General features: G+C 35.0%; 2 protein-coding genes across 7 annotated transcripts in view; one reads left to right on the top strand and one right to left on the bottom strand.

Moving 5' to 3' along the window:
- Positions 1-1,664, bottom strand: part of ILDR2 (immunoglobulin like domain containing receptor 2) — a 57,192-nt gene extending 55,528 nt beyond the window's left edge. Inside the window, exons 1-2 of one of the 4 annotated variants that reach the window (XM_034414115.2) lie at positions 1,433-1,624; positions 115-186 (exon numbers count right to left, since the gene is read on the bottom strand). Coding sequence is in view for 2 of the 4 variants with exons in the window: in XM_034414095.2 (XP_034269986.2) it covers positions 1,433-1,478 (46 nt within the window). In the remaining 2 variants the exon portion in view is untranslated. Of the gene's footprint in view, positions 1-114; positions 187-1,432 lie in introns of all 4 variants that reach the window. The other 3 variants (XM_087894984.1, XM_034414095.2, XM_034414105.3) reach the window with 3 other exon arrangements.
- A 206-nt stretch (positions 1,665-1,870) lies between these two features.
- The window catches only part of MAEL (maelstrom spermatogenic transposon silencer), a 65,696-nt gene continuing 50,208 nt past the window's right edge, over positions 1,871-17,358 (top strand). Inside the window, exons 1-8 of one of the 3 annotated variants that reach the window (XM_087894985.1) lie at positions 1,871-2,122; positions 11,173-11,253; positions 13,632-13,722; positions 14,363-14,518; positions 14,955-14,996; positions 15,636-15,763; positions 16,642-16,696; positions 16,786-16,927. In XM_087894985.1, coding sequence (XP_087751111.1) covers positions 11,209-11,253; positions 13,632-13,722; positions 14,363-14,518; positions 14,955-14,996; positions 15,636-15,763; positions 16,642-16,696; positions 16,786-16,927 — 659 coding nt within the window. In that variant the 5' untranslated portion in view covers positions 1,871-2,122; positions 11,173-11,208. Of the gene's footprint in view, positions 2,123-9,786; positions 9,969-11,172; positions 11,254-13,631; positions 13,723-14,362; positions 14,519-14,954; positions 14,997-15,635; positions 15,764-16,641; positions 16,697-16,785; positions 16,928-17,358 lie in introns of those variants that run through there. The other 2 variants (XM_034414127.3, XM_034414136.3) reach the window with 2 other exon arrangements.

Raw genomic sequence — 17,358 nt, 5'->3', positions numbered from 1 at the left:
TGATCCCGCCCTATATTTTTTAATATCCATGCTATTTATTGCAAAATATCATTTCAGTTAGTAGACTGAAAGTTGTATACCTCCTTGAGAAGAAATAGGGGCAGAAAAACTCACCAGGATGCCATCATTATCCCTGTGTCAGCAACTGGGCATTGCATGACCCCTGCCTCTAATCACTTCTTCACACTGTACAATGACACCAAGAATTAGTTTGTATTGCACAGAGCTACCTGGATTGCTTCAAATAGGCTATCATTTGTTCGCCTTAATGGAACACTCCTTAACCTCCCTAAATTAAACCACTGTTGTGTTAGAAAACACAAGTACAGAGCTTCCTGGCTTCCAGCAGCACATTACAGTTTCAGCAATCTGGAAACTGAATGGCTCAATAACGGAGCATAGTGGCTCTGGGAGGCAAAGGGAAGATTGGCTTCAAAAGCAAGAACAGCTATTTATAGAGGTTCCACAAAATAGAAGTAAGTATAGATAACCTGAGATCTTCAGGGTATCAGACCTCTTTGATATAAAGAAAGAAAGCACAAACTTTCCTATGGAGGCAAGCTGTAACAGGGATGAAAAATATAATGGATGGTAAACTTTCTGAAAGCTTATTAGTCCCTTCCAATTTTCCAGCTCTTAAGACAATTGCAGACTAAGGCAAGAATTGGAAGGTTGATTGGTTGATATTATTTGGAATATTCACCATTCCAAATCACCACCCATTTCCCTTCCATATCAAATCGTGCTAGGCTATAGAAGTGATTTTTAAAAGAATGTCTAAAAATGATTTCATCCTTCTTCTGAAAAAGATACTTATTATAGATTTATAATTTGCAGATTATTCAATGTTTATGAGAGAACAGAGAGTATTAATTTGTATTTGTGGTGTATGGACAAAAGGGGTAATAATGACTGCTTTGCGAATCAAGACATTTGTGTGGGAAACTGTTTCCTCTCTTAGAGCTCAAAGAATCTTCAGCCTGCCCTAATCATGCTTACTCTCCATATTCTCTGTAGATTTACAAAATATATTTCTTTGCATGGAATCAACTACAAAGAAATTCCAGAGATGGCATCCTTAGGAAAAGGAAAATATTTCAGTAATTTATGTTCTTCATCACACTAAATATTGTGGCAATTTATTCCCAGATTAAGCCTTACTGAATCAAATCAAGAGGAGAGATTCAGAACAGGAGAAAAAATTCATGTAAATAGTTATGTGATGAAGAAACAGGTATATTATTGATATTTGAAACAAGATTGTAAGTCAAATACACTGTTTTCTATTTGCTCAGCATCTTGCTCTTTGTGCCTCTCATTGCTTTACATAATATCAAAGAGACAGCACGCCTGCAAAGAAATTCAAAAATCTTCATTTGCAATCCAAAAAGTTCTTAATCCACAAAGAAATTAAAGAGAAAAAAAACCTTACCTGTCATCCACAGGAAAGTGGTCCAGCCCAGTAAGACCCTGTCCATCTTGTAGTCTGTCCAGGCAGAAGAACAGCAGGGAAGGAAGCAGAGCCAGAAAGTAAATAAAGCTCCTTGTTTTGAATACTGTGAAGTGGCACGTAGAAGAGTTCTTTCCGTTATCTGCAGGTCTTCCACCACACAACTCAGTGTGTGAAAAGACAGAGTTCTGAATGGGAGCTACCATTCTGCTAGGGGGAAACAAAAGCATGCAACGTTCTATTCTAATAATTCTATTCTCTCTTGCTTTATTTACCAATCTTGAGCAGGGGAAAAAAAATCACAGTTAGCCAATTATTTTACTCAAACCAAATCCAGATTGAAAATAAGCTTAAATCTTATCATGTTTTCAAACATCACCTCCCCTGACATCATTCTTAGACTACAAGAGTTTCTAAATCACATGGCAGTCCATTGAAACTGTCCAGGAACAGAGAGAGTTCATCACTGGAAATTCTTCGGGTCAATCAGCCTGCATAAAAAGACCAACCGTATCTGAAAAGGCATGAGTGAAAATTAAAAGAAGAGACTAATGTTTAAATAAAGTTGCATGATTTTCATCTCATAATTTTACAACACTGTAGAATGAAACTGAAAAGGGAGCATTTATCTACAGAAAGTTGTATTTGCATCAATAAGAGAGAGGGAAGAAGGTAAGCAATGAAAATACTGTGATCGTTTCTTTCCAAGTGATTTATAATGTCTTCATAGCATCTCCCAGCTGTTGCTGAAAACTGCCCTCCATACTATTATTTTGGCATAACACTGATTGAATGACTGTAGAAAACACTATAAGTTGCTAGTGGAGATGCCATTTGTAACAGGTAAGTGTAATTATCAGGCACAACCTGTTAAAATTCTATAGATTGTTCTACTGTTCATGTTCTAATCTTATTCCATTGAATCTAGTAGTGAAATCTCCTTCAAACTGTAATGTGCAGCAAAGTAGTTGATATGTTATTCAAATATAAATGATTTCTCATATACACTTGATACATTTAGTAACAATAATAGATGCAGGATGATATTGTGCATATTATTCTATATGTTATAGTTTCCAAACATTTAAAAAATTGTTTTAATATGCCATTTTCTCTCCCCTCCCTCCCAATACAAAACTCACTGGCTGATGTTCCTGCTGGCAAAGCAAGCATGAAGTCATGAAGCACCAACAGATGAAATAAATGTAGCTATAAAACAAGTACCGGTATATCTCAATTTGGAATAATGACACAGCCCCCACTGACTAACCCAATTTAATTCATTTTATTTAAATCATTTGCATTCAAAACCCATTCCAGTAATATGGTCTAGTTTATTTTTTCCCCTCTGGCTAACGGATTTTTTATCTTTAAAAATGTATTTATTTATTCATTCCTAATAATATGGCTGAAAAAGAAGGGACAAATGCAAATTATACTGTAATTTGAACTTTCTCTCCCTTCTCTACAAAAGTATTACCACCCAGTGTACTATAGGAAGCATTGCACAATTGGTTTTTTTTAAAAAATGACTTTGTTCAAGTGATGTTGCTCTAAAGGGAGAATATAAATGAAATACTATTGACTAACTTATATGTCCAAAGTCAGGGAAACAATTATTCTTATTTGGTCTTCAAGTATAGCTGGGCCAACCTATCTTCCATGTACCATTTTTAGCAGGGGGCACTAAATCATAGAATCAGAATGGGAAAAATGATCATTTAGATCATCAAGTTGAAACGCCTAACCAAAAAAAGAAATTCAAATTAAAACAGCCCAGACCTATGATTGTGTTGCCACTTCTTGACTATATTCCACTACTCCCTCTCTCCGTAAATGCTTACACTGTTGAAGTGCTTTTACATTGGAAAGACAGGTTTTTATATGGTTGGAATTTTCATTAATCAGTTTTCCATGTCTGACCTCTAGAATAAATGAGCTTCAATCTTAGCTTCCATTTATGTAAATTCCTTCAATTTTTCAAGAGTGCTACTATATTCTGTTCATTTATTTTTTTTCCCCTGAAACTGTTTTATTCTCTTCTTAAAACTAATGTGTTAATCCCAGGATCATCTTTGTTGCCCTTCCCTGATCCTCTTCCAGTTTTTTTTCCTGAAGTTTTCTTAAGATACCCAAAACTCAACCCAGTAAGTCAAGATGGAATCTGACCAAAGCAGAAAAAATGGAAAATAGTTCCTGTGATTTAGAAATCTTTATTGATCAAAAGTTTCCAACACTGCATTTGCTTTTTTTTTTTTTTTGCAGTCATATCACATGGCTGGCTAATAGTTTGCAATTAGTTATCATTCCCATCACTTTTTCACAATTACTATTATCCAAACTATATCTGAGCATCCTAATTTGTTTCCAAAGTAAAGACACTTGTATGTCTACCTCAAATTTCATTCTCTTATTTTCAAACCACTTCTCCAACTAGCAAACTCATTCTGAATATTATTTCTGTGTTCTATATATTAGCTATCCTATCCTATTCCATATTGTATCATTTGCAAATATGGAAAATATCCCTATTAATATCCACGTCACTATTAAAAATAATGAATAGTAGAGAATTTCATACCATCTCAGACAGGAAACCTCTTAATACTTTCCCCCAATTAGATGAGAAACCATTACTGGGCACTTTTTGAGCACACTTTTTGAGAAATATATTTTTTTCTTTCCCTTTAGTTACCCTAACAAATAAACATTGACGGCTGCCAGAAAATACTTTGTCTTTCTACCAGCTCAGTTACATTCAAAGAAGCTCAAATGATTTTTCTTAACTCCAAAAGAGATCACCTCATAAACATTTAACAGTATTTTCCCCTAGTAAAATGTTAATGGAAAACATTTACATTAGCTAACAGACAACTATTTAGTAATGTAAACAGAATCTACAGGATTCACTCTGGATCAGTCAGTAGGACCAAACGTTTTGTCTTCTCAGCTTTTGGAATAGTGCTGGGGCTCATTCTCAGGGAACTTCTTTCTAGAAGAAAAGTTTTCTCTAAAGAGAAGTTCCCAGAGGATGGGCTTCAGCATGAGTCCAAAATCTCTAGTCTTGGGGACCGACCCAGATCGGTCCTGCAACCTGGGTCGGCAACCAATTGCTTTCATTTGTGACAGACTACAATTGGGACATTAAAGACACTTCTACACTAAGCCTGCTTTAAATAAATATACATTTAATTTTCAGTTCCTCTGATTCCATCCCATCCACTAGTTCAGTTCTTAACTGACATCACTGATTTATTTTGTGTTGAAACAGAACATTTGGAGAAACCTTTTTTCCCAAAGAACACTGTCAATATCAATTTACCTGTAGATTGTAGATGCACAGAGAAATACCTAATTCAGCTATCAGATATATTTTACATTGTGGTAAAAAGGAATGACAACGATTCAATATAGGAAGATGGATTTTCTCTGAACATAACTGTAAATATTTCTAAAGCAGTTTTCTTCTATTAGTAAATCAATAGCAATAGCACTCAGACTTATACACCATTACATAGTGCTTTACAGCACTCTCCGGGTGATGTACAATGTCAGCATATTGCCCCCAACAATCTGGATCCTCATTTTACTGATGGAAAGATCGGAAAGATGGGCGGCTGAGTCTACCTTGACCCTATCAGGACTGAACTCCAGATTGTGGGCAGACTTTTCATGCAATACTGCTTTCTAATCAGTGCACCTCCAAGGCTCAATCCAAATAATCACATTTCTATAAAAGCTGTATATTGTATTGCAATCTCTCCAATGCTTCTACAGGAATAAAATAGGAGATTAAGAGATACTCAGTAATGTAGAGCAGTACCAGACAAAATATAAGGTATATCTATAACCAACATTTTATCTTTAAATATGCACATTTCAGGATCAAAGTGGTACAAAATGTTTGTCCCACAATTAACTATACATAATCTGGCTTGTGTTTAAGAAATACTGAAGTATTCTGATCCTTAATTATGTTACAGAAATTTTACATTTAGAAATTAATTGTTCTTTTATGTCTATCTACATATTTTTTTCAGCACTGCTTTTACCTTGCAGCAATTTCCATAGAAACAGTTATTTCTATAGCTCTGTGAGTATCAGGCAGTCCTCAACAAATATATGTTGCTAAATTACTTCATTGCATTCACTAAAGGCTGGCATGTCACAGAGAGTACCCATGAATAGTGCATGCATTGACTTCATAGTATTCAATGAGTGAATTTCCTCATGCACTGTAACCATTTCTTTGTGCTTGCACTCTATGTTGAATCTTTCTCCTCACATTTACAATAAATTGGCCTGAGTTGATTTTATACAAATGTATTTAAACCATAAATAAATTGCAGTTGAAGCACATAAACTCATATTATATTGTTTCTGGCTAAATTCAGTGAATGTGTGTTTTGCAGTCTTTCATTTTAACAACAATCAGAAACATAGATGTAATGTGTACATGCTCATCATTCACATATTTTAAAGCTGTTGCCAAGCTGGTCTTCTAAGGACAGCTTACTATCAGGCAATATACAATAAAGGAAACAGCAAAAAACTATTTAGAAGAGTGTCAGACAATGCATGACTCCCCAAGGTCCATATTTCGTTTCCAGCTTTGAAGGTCATGATGCTATCTATATTTACAATGCAAAAAGCTCTGTCAAATGTTGTAGAAGAGTTCGTTATTAGATCCTATTGTAAACTGTCACCTGATATTGTCACCTGATATCGACTTTAATATCTATATGCTGTAATTCTTATACATGACATTTGATCAGTAACAGCAACAGAGTCCCTGGCCTTGGAGATTACAATATAATACCTTTTCTAACTTGATGGCTTTTCAAATTTCCTGCCAGCCAAGAATAATAGGAAATTGATCTGAGAAAAAGCAGTTATACATACAAGGGCATAATTGTACAATTTATACTTAATAACCAATTATCACACAGATGGAAACACTGCATGAGTGTATTTAGTCAGAATATTCATCCAAATATGATACTAAACATGGAAAAGATATTTAGCATATATCTGGTGCTGGACAACACTATAAAATGATGCCAGTCCTGACTTGTTGGTTTGCAGATATTTTGGTTGATATTCCAGTTGCCTTAGTCTAGGTTCCTATTTAATAAAAGAAAATTAAAATTTAACAAGTTGTGAAAGAAGTTGAAGCACCATAGATAGTATGGGAAAAGACTTGTCTTTCCCAAGCTGTGCAGTGTCCCTAATCTAATGCTATTTGCATATAAGCACATAAATGTGTTGTGATATAAAACCTGTAATGATGTCCAAAAACTAGATTTCCAAAAACTACAAAAAGCCTTGAAGAAATGGAGGAAAGTACTTTTGCCACAATCTACCAGAAACCTCTGTGGTTAACCAATGCCTCGAATTCACTTTCTATAACACACTTTAACCAAGTTTTGCATGCCATCAATGTAACCTATTCTTATTTGAGGACAAAACAAAAAATAATAAATCACTTGAAATTAAGCTATTCAAATGAATCATTTGAAAGTAATGAATTGTTGAGCATTTCAAAGAAGGTACTTAAGTTATCCTAAGGTCACAGAGTAGAAACTGCTTATAATGACTAGCAGAGCAAAAGGAACAAGGCAAGTGTAGGTTCTTGACTTTAGGAAAGCAATTTAATCTGTCAAAAACAAAAAGTATGGGTATTCTTTTCCAGCTATTATTTCCTCAAGATTATTAACTACACAATAGTTAAGTCTCTTTGTTTAACTATACAATAAAAGCTTCCAACCAGTCAAATACATTTTGTTGGCCAAAAAATTAGTATATGACTCATTCCCGATCTCCTCTGCTCTTTTATTCCATACAACAGCTTTGCATACTTATAGATTACATTAGCTGGCATTCCAAAAGCAATTTTTTTGATTTGCATGATGTGGTATAGCAGAACAGGTGCCAGAGCATCACCCACAATTTTCTCCTAGATACATATAACTTAGTAGCAGAGGAAAATCACAAAAACTCTAAAACTTCTCATAAAAATATTTTCTTTGAGTAAAATAGTATTGAGAAATATGATTTCCTTTTTAAATGAGATAGAGGTTGGAGGGTAGGAGGGAATACTAGTCTAAGTTAGTTTTTAGTGTTGCTACCATTGCAGGTTAATGGCAGCCTTTGTCCTACTGACAGTGAATCTATAAACTCAAGATTGGTATGGAACTTCTCTCCAAAAATAAGTAGATCTTGCAGTTTCAGCTGTATGTGCTATTAAGTGATCTACTTTAAAACAAAAATAGCAAAAGACACTTAAGATACACTTAGCTGTATTGAGGTTAGATCAGATTTTAACAGATTGGATTGGTTCGCTTATTTCAATACTATTCAGAAGATGCTTCAAGATAGTAAAAAATATTTGTCACCATTTACTCCAAGACACTTGCTTGGATTTAATTCACACTCTCAATAATTATATAAATAAACCCAATGCTTCAATCTCCATCCAAGAAGTGAATTGAGTGACTGCAGTGATTTGAAGCAGGCTTAAATTCCAAGTAGTTTCTTACTGACTCAAAGATAAATGAATAGCACTTCAAACTGGCAGGGGCCCGATGCCCAGAATAGCAATAAATAATTAATAAAAAAATAGAAAAAAATTTAAAAGACCAGTTTGGTCTACCTGTTAAAACACCAGACTAGAAACCAAGTCACTGAGTTTTAGGCATAAAAGCCGGCTGGGTCACTCAGTCCAACCACCTCACAAGGTTGTTGTGGAGAAAATAGGATGGAAGATGTTATTAGGCATGTTTGCTGCCTTGAGTTTATAAAAATGGTAAAAGCGGGATATAAATGAATAAATAAGTAAATCAAAATAAGAAACTGCATGTTTTGAGATTTTGGTTTCTATCCTTCTGTTTAGAGCAGATCTGTGTTACCAGTTTTAACTTTATACAGGTAGTCCTCCACTTACAACAGTTCACTTAATGACCATTTTCAAAGTTACAACAGCATTGAAAAAAATGACTTATGACCATTTTTCACACTTATGACCATTGCAGCATTCCCATGGTCACGTGATTTACATTCGGAAGTTTGACAACTGACTCACATTTATGACAATTGCAGTGTCCCAGGGTCATGTAATCCCCTTTTGCAACCTTCGGACAGGCAAAGTCAATGCGGAAACCATATTCACTTAACAACTGTGTTACTAATTTAACAACTGAAATTATTCACTTATCAACAGTGGCAAGAAAAATCATAAAATGGGGCAAAATTGACTGTCTCACTTAGCAAAATAAATTTTGGGCTGAATTATGGTTGTAAATTGAGGACTACCTGTAGTCTTCTTCCACCAAAGGCTGCACAGTATTAATGGAAGTGGGAGTGGAACTTTACTGTCCAAAGATAACATTATGTTGTTTGCTCTAACAAAAGAGGGTAGGAAAAGAGCTATCCGAAAAGAACATAAATACCAGGATAGAAAAACAAATATTTGAAGGGACTGGATACCTCAGTTCTTTTCTTTTTGTTCGCATTAAAGGTACTCTTTTTTTGCTTTTAATTCAAAGTACTGAACAATCTATCCCTCCTAAGAATATTTGTTTCACCATGATTGCTTTGTCACCCATTTTTGAATAACCAAATGAATAACCACTCTCCCCCCGCCCCAAACATCTTAGGTATTGGGCCAAAACTCAAAACTGTATTCTGGTGTCTATGGAGATTCTCAGTCATCCAGGTCATGGTTATCCCAACGGTGTTTTTTTCCCCTTCTCTTTTCCAAGAGACAACTGGATTTTCTTGTTTTTCTTTGAAGACGCTTCTTCAGGTCTGAGAGGATGGTGGGGAAGTTGTTAAGAGCTACAATACTTCGCATACCAAAAATTCTTTATATATATATATATATATATATATATATATATAGATAGATAGATAGATAGATAGATAGATAGATAGATAGATAGATAGATAGATAGATAGATAGATAGATAGATCTATATATCTATATATCTATATCTATATCTATCTATCTATATATCTATCTATCTATATATCTATATATCTATATATATATATATATATATATATATATATATATATATATATATATATATATATATATATATCTTTCCTGCCATCTAATGATCGAGCCGACTTTTGCAACCCAGATACGGAAACCTTAAATGATGACCAGGGCGAATTTGAAAGACCCTGAATTGAAAGAGAGTAAAATCAGTTCCCGTAGTTCAAGGCGACCAATGAACTCTTTCGGCCCCGTTTTTTATTTGTCGTCAGCCACGTGCTGGCCTCAGAACACAAGAAAGGTGGCACAGGATTGGCCCATACTTCCTTTAAAAAAGCAAACCCGCCCCTTCTTTACCCGCCGATTTCCCCGCAGGCGTGGTGCGAAATGGCGAACTGTAGAGGCTCGCGCAACGCCTATTATTTCTTCGTGCTGGAGAAGCTGCCGGAACTGAAGCAACAGGGTCTGGCTGTGACCAGCGTCGCCAATGCCATCCCGTATTGCTCCGATGCCTGGGCGGTGAGGGAGCGTGGCCGCGCCATCTCTTTCGGTCTTGGGACCTGAAGAGAAAAGTCCTAGGAACGGCCACCCCTCAACTTGCAAGGACCTGACCTGATATTTCCTTACTTGTTATGTATAGCGTCTTATAACGTAGTCCGACCCTTCCTAGTATAATACTAGGAAACCTTTATGTGGCCACTATGATTTTTTTTGGATAACGCTGGAAGACGCTTTAAAGTGAGGCAAATAGAGGTTGCAGGATTAAGACAGAATAAAGCCGTCGGATCTGGACGGCAAAAATCAGGCCGGTAGTTGATGACGGTTTTCTTTAGATTTTTTTTGCAGCTGAGATCTCGTAGCCATAGTTACAAAGTCTTTTTGAAACGGCGAATGAGCTTCGTGCTCGTTCGCTAAAAATGGTTTCTTCCTGAATTTAAGACATGTTATGTTCTTTGCTGCTTTCCAAGCCTTGCTGAAGAAAGCTGCAAAATTCGGACCCAGTGCTTAAAACTCTTTACACAACAGAACTGAGTGGAGCACTAATTTCCTGGCATTCAGCCATGCTGATGGAACTGGCAAAATTGTTTTGCAACTTGAGCAAGATTTGCTTCCCAAATATTTCTGCATTGCTAGAATTTTAATGTTAGCAATAGCAATTACACTATTATAAAGTAGAATTTTATTTTATTAGATTTTTATCCTGCCCTCATTATTTTATAAAACCTCAAGGCAGTCAACAAACCTAATACTCTGCCCTCTTCCTGTTTTCCCCAAAGGAGCTATCCTGGCAGGCATTGAGAGGATGTGACTGGCCCAAAATCATCCAACAGCTTTCATGCCTAAGGAAAGACAAAAACTCTGGTTTTGTATTTCTAGGCAGCACTAACTACTGTACAAAAACTGTTTCCTACTCAGTTTTGGTTCTAAAAACAAGATACATTACTCTTAAAATAACTACAGTTGGAATGATGTTTCAGCCTTCCACTGACAGTATTTATTCAGAATAAGATGCATTGATCTATTACATAACACTTGAGAAAGAGCACCATATTGAAGTTACTAAACCTACTCTAACATTTGACTTCACTGAATGTTAGCATGTTTGACTTTCCCTAATGAGTACTGCCAAAAAACAACCTGTTGGATTAAGAAAGTGGATGATTTGGCAAAAAAACATTGAGAAAATAATGCAAGGATTTATGTAATTGTTTTTACTCCTAAGCTACTTAATGAAGAGCAAAAAGAAAAGTATGCAGAAATGGCTCGTCAGTGGAAAACTACTAAGTCAGAAGTAGCAGAAAAGGTAAATAGAAGAATGAAATATTTTAAGCCTGTAAATACAATTATTTTCAAGCACAATTGAGTTTAAATTGGGGAATAAGTAATAAAAATTACCTGTAGGTATGTAGAGAAAGGTACCGAGTAAAAGTTTTAGTTGGATGGATTCTACATTTTCCCCCATGTTTGTAATGGCAAGCAGATTGGTCTAGATTTATCTCAAATAGTAGATTAAATCTTATAAAAATATGAAGATAGCTACGGAGATTGATTATTTAGCAGCCTATGATTATGTGCTATCAAAATTGTTTTTGATGCCTGATAACCACATAAATTTTCTCTATGATAATCTATCCATAACCGTTTTTTCAAGTCTCTCAAATAATGCACCTATTACCACTAATGGAGCCCATCCACCTTGCTGCTTGTAATTTTCTTCTTTCCATCTTTCACATTATTAGAGCCTTAATGTCATGTTTATACATTGCATTTTCCCTTGCTATGCTATTAAAAATAGAAGGGAAGTTACATAGCAAGGTTTCTAGTACAGTAAATGTGCGCTATAATTACTTCTAGGCCTTGCAAGGATATTCAGATTTACAAGAATAGAAGAAAAAATCTAAAAGTAGAGATTTTACTGTCCTCCCATTCCTAAAGACTTTTTTGCTCAACTGAGGAAAGGAAAATGGCATGGCTACTATTCTGATAGCATAGGATATGTAGCTTAAAGCAATGTTTCTAGAAACTTAATTCATTTTAGTGAGCTGTCCAGCTTTCTTAATGAGTATCAGCTGTGTTGCGTTATGAAGGTATTATTATCTACACATAATAAATTAAATAATGCTACTGTTATCTGCATTCACATATATATTCTCTGTCTATATGTGTGTGTGTATACACACACGCACCCATGTACATATACGCTATTCATTCCCATGAATGACAATTACATATACCCATAGTTCTTGATTTATAACCATAACAGAGCCTGGCTGTTAACAATCAAAAGTCATGATGGTTGTTAAATCAGGTGACCCTGTAGTCATCTCACTTAATGATCCCAGTTCCTGCTCTCCTTGTAATTAAGCGAACGTGGGCTGCTAAGAGGAACATGTGGTGCTTTAGTGGCAGAGACCTAGTCCAGTATCCCGTTGTTGTACTTCTTTGGATCATATGTTGCCTCCTAGGGCGTCACCCATCCTAATGCACTCATGCTCTGCTTACCTTGGGCCTGCTTTCCTACCCCATTGAGTCCACACAGGCCTTCCCACCTTGTTGGGTCTAGCTGCAATGAATTATGGCCACTCTGAAATGGTGCCAGTTTCTCAGCTCTGCCCCATGGCCTCGGTACTATATAGGGAGGCCAAGGAATAGAGCAGTCACCTCCTTATTCTGAAGTTTATCTCCTAAATTCTCCAAAATGGCACTGTCTTCTGGGATGGCATCAAACAGCCTCCATGTAGGAAGACCACACAATGGATCAGCTGCTTCCTGAAGGAATTATAGAGAAAAAATTAAGTGCCAAGCCATGGTGGGAAGAAAGGTGTGAGACCCACCAGTGTAGAAAACAGGCCCAAGGCAGGATGGAGGAAGATAGTCTGCAGTCTGTCGTAAGGATGGATCAGTTGCCAAACACTTAGATTTTGTTCATGTGACTGACGGCGCTTGAGCAGCTGTAAACTTCAGGCAGAGGTCCTATATCCCTTCATTTATTGCTAACATAAGTTTGAACCATCACTTAAATGTTTGGAAGTTGAGGGTTTTCTTATAGTTCTGTGTAGTGTGTATCATGGCATAAGCTCAGTCAGTCCTGCGTGAGCTACACTGGCTACCGGTGGCACTCCGGATACGTTTCAAGGTGCTGGTGCTCACCTGTAAAGCCCTTCATGGCTTAGGCCCGGGGTACTTGCAGGACCTCTCCAGCCGTTCTCCCATCGTCCTGTGCACTCTCACCCTCAGGGTGCCGTCGGCCAAACAATGTTGGCTGACGACCCCCAGGGGGAGGGCGTTCTCTGTGGGAGCCCCGACCCTCTGGAATGGATTGCCCACTGAGCTCAGGACAGCCCCCGACCTTCTTTCCTTCCGCCGCGAGCTGAAGACGTGGCTCTTCCGCCAATTAAACTGATCCGTTTGGGGGTACACTGGTATAATTTTAAATCGTTTTTTAACTAGGTTATTGATTTTAATTTTATATTGTATTGTGATTTGTATTGAAGTTGTCATTTTGTAAGCCGCCTTGAGTCCCTAGGGAGAAAGGCGGCATATAAATCGTAATCAATCAATAAATCAATAAATAAATATGTTTCTCTGTATATTGTCAAATCAAACAGCACTGTGCCTAGAAGGGAACATTGTATATATGTTTTTTCTTGATTTGGTAAATATGAATGAATTTTTTTTTAGCCACGTAGAGAAGTCCCAGTACCGTTTCCTACTCAAAGTCAGGATATGATTCCTGTTACAAACCTTACAAGCCCATTTAAGTATGAACAAGGTAAAGTATAGTTTAAAGATAATCCATCTCTTGACCAGTTAAAGTAAGGCTTTAGTGTTCAAGAAATGTAGTAGCATGCTTAGAATAAAAGATGCCTGATTATAGGATAGGTCAAGTAAAACTATTGAGCTGATGGGATAATTGCTATTAAATGAGTTTGAACAAATCGTAATTAGTATTGAAATAAGTAATTTTGACTTTGTGTTTTTGTTTACATTGATTGGTAACTGTTTAATCCTTATTTACATGACAGATTAAATCCATGAACTATTTTTAATTATAAATCATTTCATATTTGTGGTTTTACATTGTTTTGTTTTAACATTTAAATGTTTTAAGAATTTTAATAGAAGGGCAGAGATTGAGAAACAATACGAAATGTAACTTGAATAGCTAGGGCAATAAACCAGGATTTTAGTCAATGAAATGCAGACAATATTCAGTTTTCTAAAGGGAAAGCTAAAATCCTATATCAAGTATTTTAAAAGCTTTTAAATATACTGAAATGTTTTATGTTAAAATTTATTTTATTTATTAATGTGCCAACCATATCATCTAGAAGCAACTATACATATATTAGTATTAAATATTAATCACATAATAAAATATATTGCTAATTTGATTCAAATAATTTTTTCAGATGTGCTCGAAACTTCCTTCTACTTTCTGAATATCTTCAGTCATGGAATGTTGCCCCCTCACTGCAATAAGCGTTTCCTCCCTTGTGAAATTGGGTGTATCAAATATTCACTTAAGGATGGCATAATTGCAGAATTTCATCATTTTATAAATCCTGGTGAGTTGGAAAAAGCGGAGACTGAATTTGTTCCAATTTGTCTGAAAGTAGAAGGGGCATTCTAAAATAAGTAGGTTTCAGTTTGGTTAAGCAATCTGATTTAATAATTCCTACATACTAAAAAAAAAAAAAAAATTCTAATGGCCAAATAGGTTTGACAGTATTATTAGTGATGAATCAGTCATGATCTAATAAACATTAGGTTGTCAAGAAAAAAGTATTTTGGCAGTGCAAATTTTCTATGATCTTAATTTATTTATTATCTCTTAAATCTGGCTAATGTCTTTCAAGAGAAATTAGGTAGTTCTCATTCAGCTACCACAAGAAGTTAACAATGACACTGAAAGAAGGACAGTAAATTATAGGTATTCGGGTAACAATTTTGCATTACACAAAGTCAATGAATGTATTTTGTTTGATTTTTGGCATTCTGCAGGAGAAGTACCACGGGGATTTCGGTTTCATTGCCAGGCTGCAGGTGAATATTGCACAAAAGCTGAAACAAAGATTTACTCAATAAATTTGAGTAAATTTTTACTCATTTTTTTCCTCATCACAGTTGGGTATTGTATCAAATTTTCTGAAACGATTTAGATATAGATTTTACCTATATAACTTATTCTGTGTAGCATGCTTTTGTTAAGAAACTTCAGCAATTTCACAATTATATATCTTTTTTAAAACTTTCATTTAGTTTTTTTTAGCACTTATTGTGCCACTTGTATCATCTGATTTACAGAATTGATTGAACATTGCATATTACATTTTTCAGTAAAATTCAAGCTAGAATTTTCCCCTGAATGATAAAGCAAACAGTGTTTATGGATAGTACTTTAAATCAATAATATAGCAGAGTTCAACTTTTAGAAAATCCTTATTTCAAAAATATGCCTTATATCAGGACATTTTATTCTACATTTATGATAAACATTTTTACTTGTTTATGAGATTAGTTTTGTTCTTATTGAATCTAAATGATTTTAATAAAAATCAAATTAAGATACTTGAGCTTTCATCATAGAACTGATATATAGGTCTTGCAATCTATAAGTATAGTTAAGATTAGAATATGTACGAATGATACTTGTATCTTAAAATATTTCAAATGTTCCCTTAGGTGATGCTACCCATAAAATTCCCATATCTGGTTTTGATATTGCAACTGCAAGTTACTCAGTTGTGTTGCATGACCTATATGAGTTCATCAAACCACAAAGGGGCAACTGGCCATCTGTACATTGTAAGGTACATTGACTTGACATTCAAATTTCTGAGAAGTAATTGAATAAGAATATCCATCCAAATATGTTTCCACATAGAGGAATTCAGCCACAGGGATAAAACCTTTTGCTTACATTTATTAATTAAAAGGCATTTGATCAGTTATTCATCTAATCTGAGCCTTCAGTGTTAAAAAAAATTCTTGGCTATCTTGTTCCTCAAACATTTAAGAGTAGATAGGTGTCTAATCTTTCTACCATTATTAAACTATTCTAAGCCTTGCTAACCTCATGTAAACTAAGGTCAAATTTTGACCACTACATCTCCAATATTTGACCCACTATTATTAAAAGACTCACGTAGGTATCAAAATAGTTTCCATTTAAGTTCATGTACCGGTATCTATCCATCTTGTCTGTCTTTATATTTTACATTTCTGCACTGTCCATCTTCCTCAAAGTGTACAGTAAAGAATCAAAATATAAAACACTATATAAAATTGAAATGTTAAGTTAAAATTATAAAATTTTCAAACAGGCAAAAATAATTAAATCCTGTTAAAAATTAGTTGACAAAGGCATAAGAAGCCAATCATTCTAATAACTTATTCCATGATTTTGAACAGTTAGTTTGTGCAATCCATTAGTAGTTTATACATTACTGTTTCTATATTGTACATAATTATTTGTATTGCTGTTTGGAGATTTTGTGGCTGTTGATCCATATGTAAAGAATGCATCAAATGACATTTTAATTAATGTTATTGTGAAGGTGATCTAATTAAGTAAATTAGAGCCATAATAGATTTAAGACATTTTAAGAGAAAGCATGTACTTCTGTTTCTCGTCAGTATCTATGTACTGAATAAAAAAATATTTAATTCCAAATTTTTATTTTTGTAGTCTGATGATCACTTCAGAGTTAACTGGTGCCTAAAATATATGGCTAAAGAAACAGGTAAGAAATCTGCTACCTTTATAATAGAGAAAATATTGTTAACAAATATTTTGTAATATTCTTGATGTTGAAATTTATTTTCCTAATAGGCAGCGTCAATCATCTACAGCTTTTAAATGTGGAGGATCTTGTTGTGGAGCTGTATTATAAAAAACTTCAAAAAGAACCTTCTAAAACTTGGGTGTGTAACATACTGGATGCTTCCATGTGGGATTACTCAGGAAATACTAGGTATGTTTTTAATCTTCTCCCTTTTTTTTCTACATTCCGAAAAAGCTATAAACTTGTACATCTCTATTTAGCAATGTTTTATCTACTATAAATAACATTTTTTTTCAAATTACACTTTAATTTAGTTTGGATGGTTCTTTATCTTACTGCATAATGTTCATAGAAATAATTACTTCAGTTTGTATCCTGAAACACCCAGAACAGTGGTGAAATCTAGAATTTGTTACTACTGGTTCTGTGGGCGTGGCTTGGTGGTGGTGGGGTAAATGTGACTGTGTGGGCATGGCTTTTCTTTTTTCTTTTAAAACCATTTTTTTACAACGAATTTGGCGAAGAGGTTGTAAAAAAAATGCTTTCAAAAGGCTCTGACGATCCCAGCTGAGTTGCCTGACCAGCAGAAGCTTTTTTAAAAAACCTCTGCCGATCAGGCA

The sequence above is a fragment of the Pantherophis guttatus genome, chromosome 5 (genome assembly GCF_059756535.1).
Source record: "Pantherophis guttatus breed Tessera chromosome 5, ASM5975653v1, whole genome shotgun sequence".
Classification (NCBI taxonomy): Eukaryota; Metazoa; Chordata; class Lepidosauria; order Squamata; family Colubridae; genus Pantherophis; species Pantherophis guttatus.
This window is presented reverse-complemented; position numbering and strand designations above follow the sequence as displayed.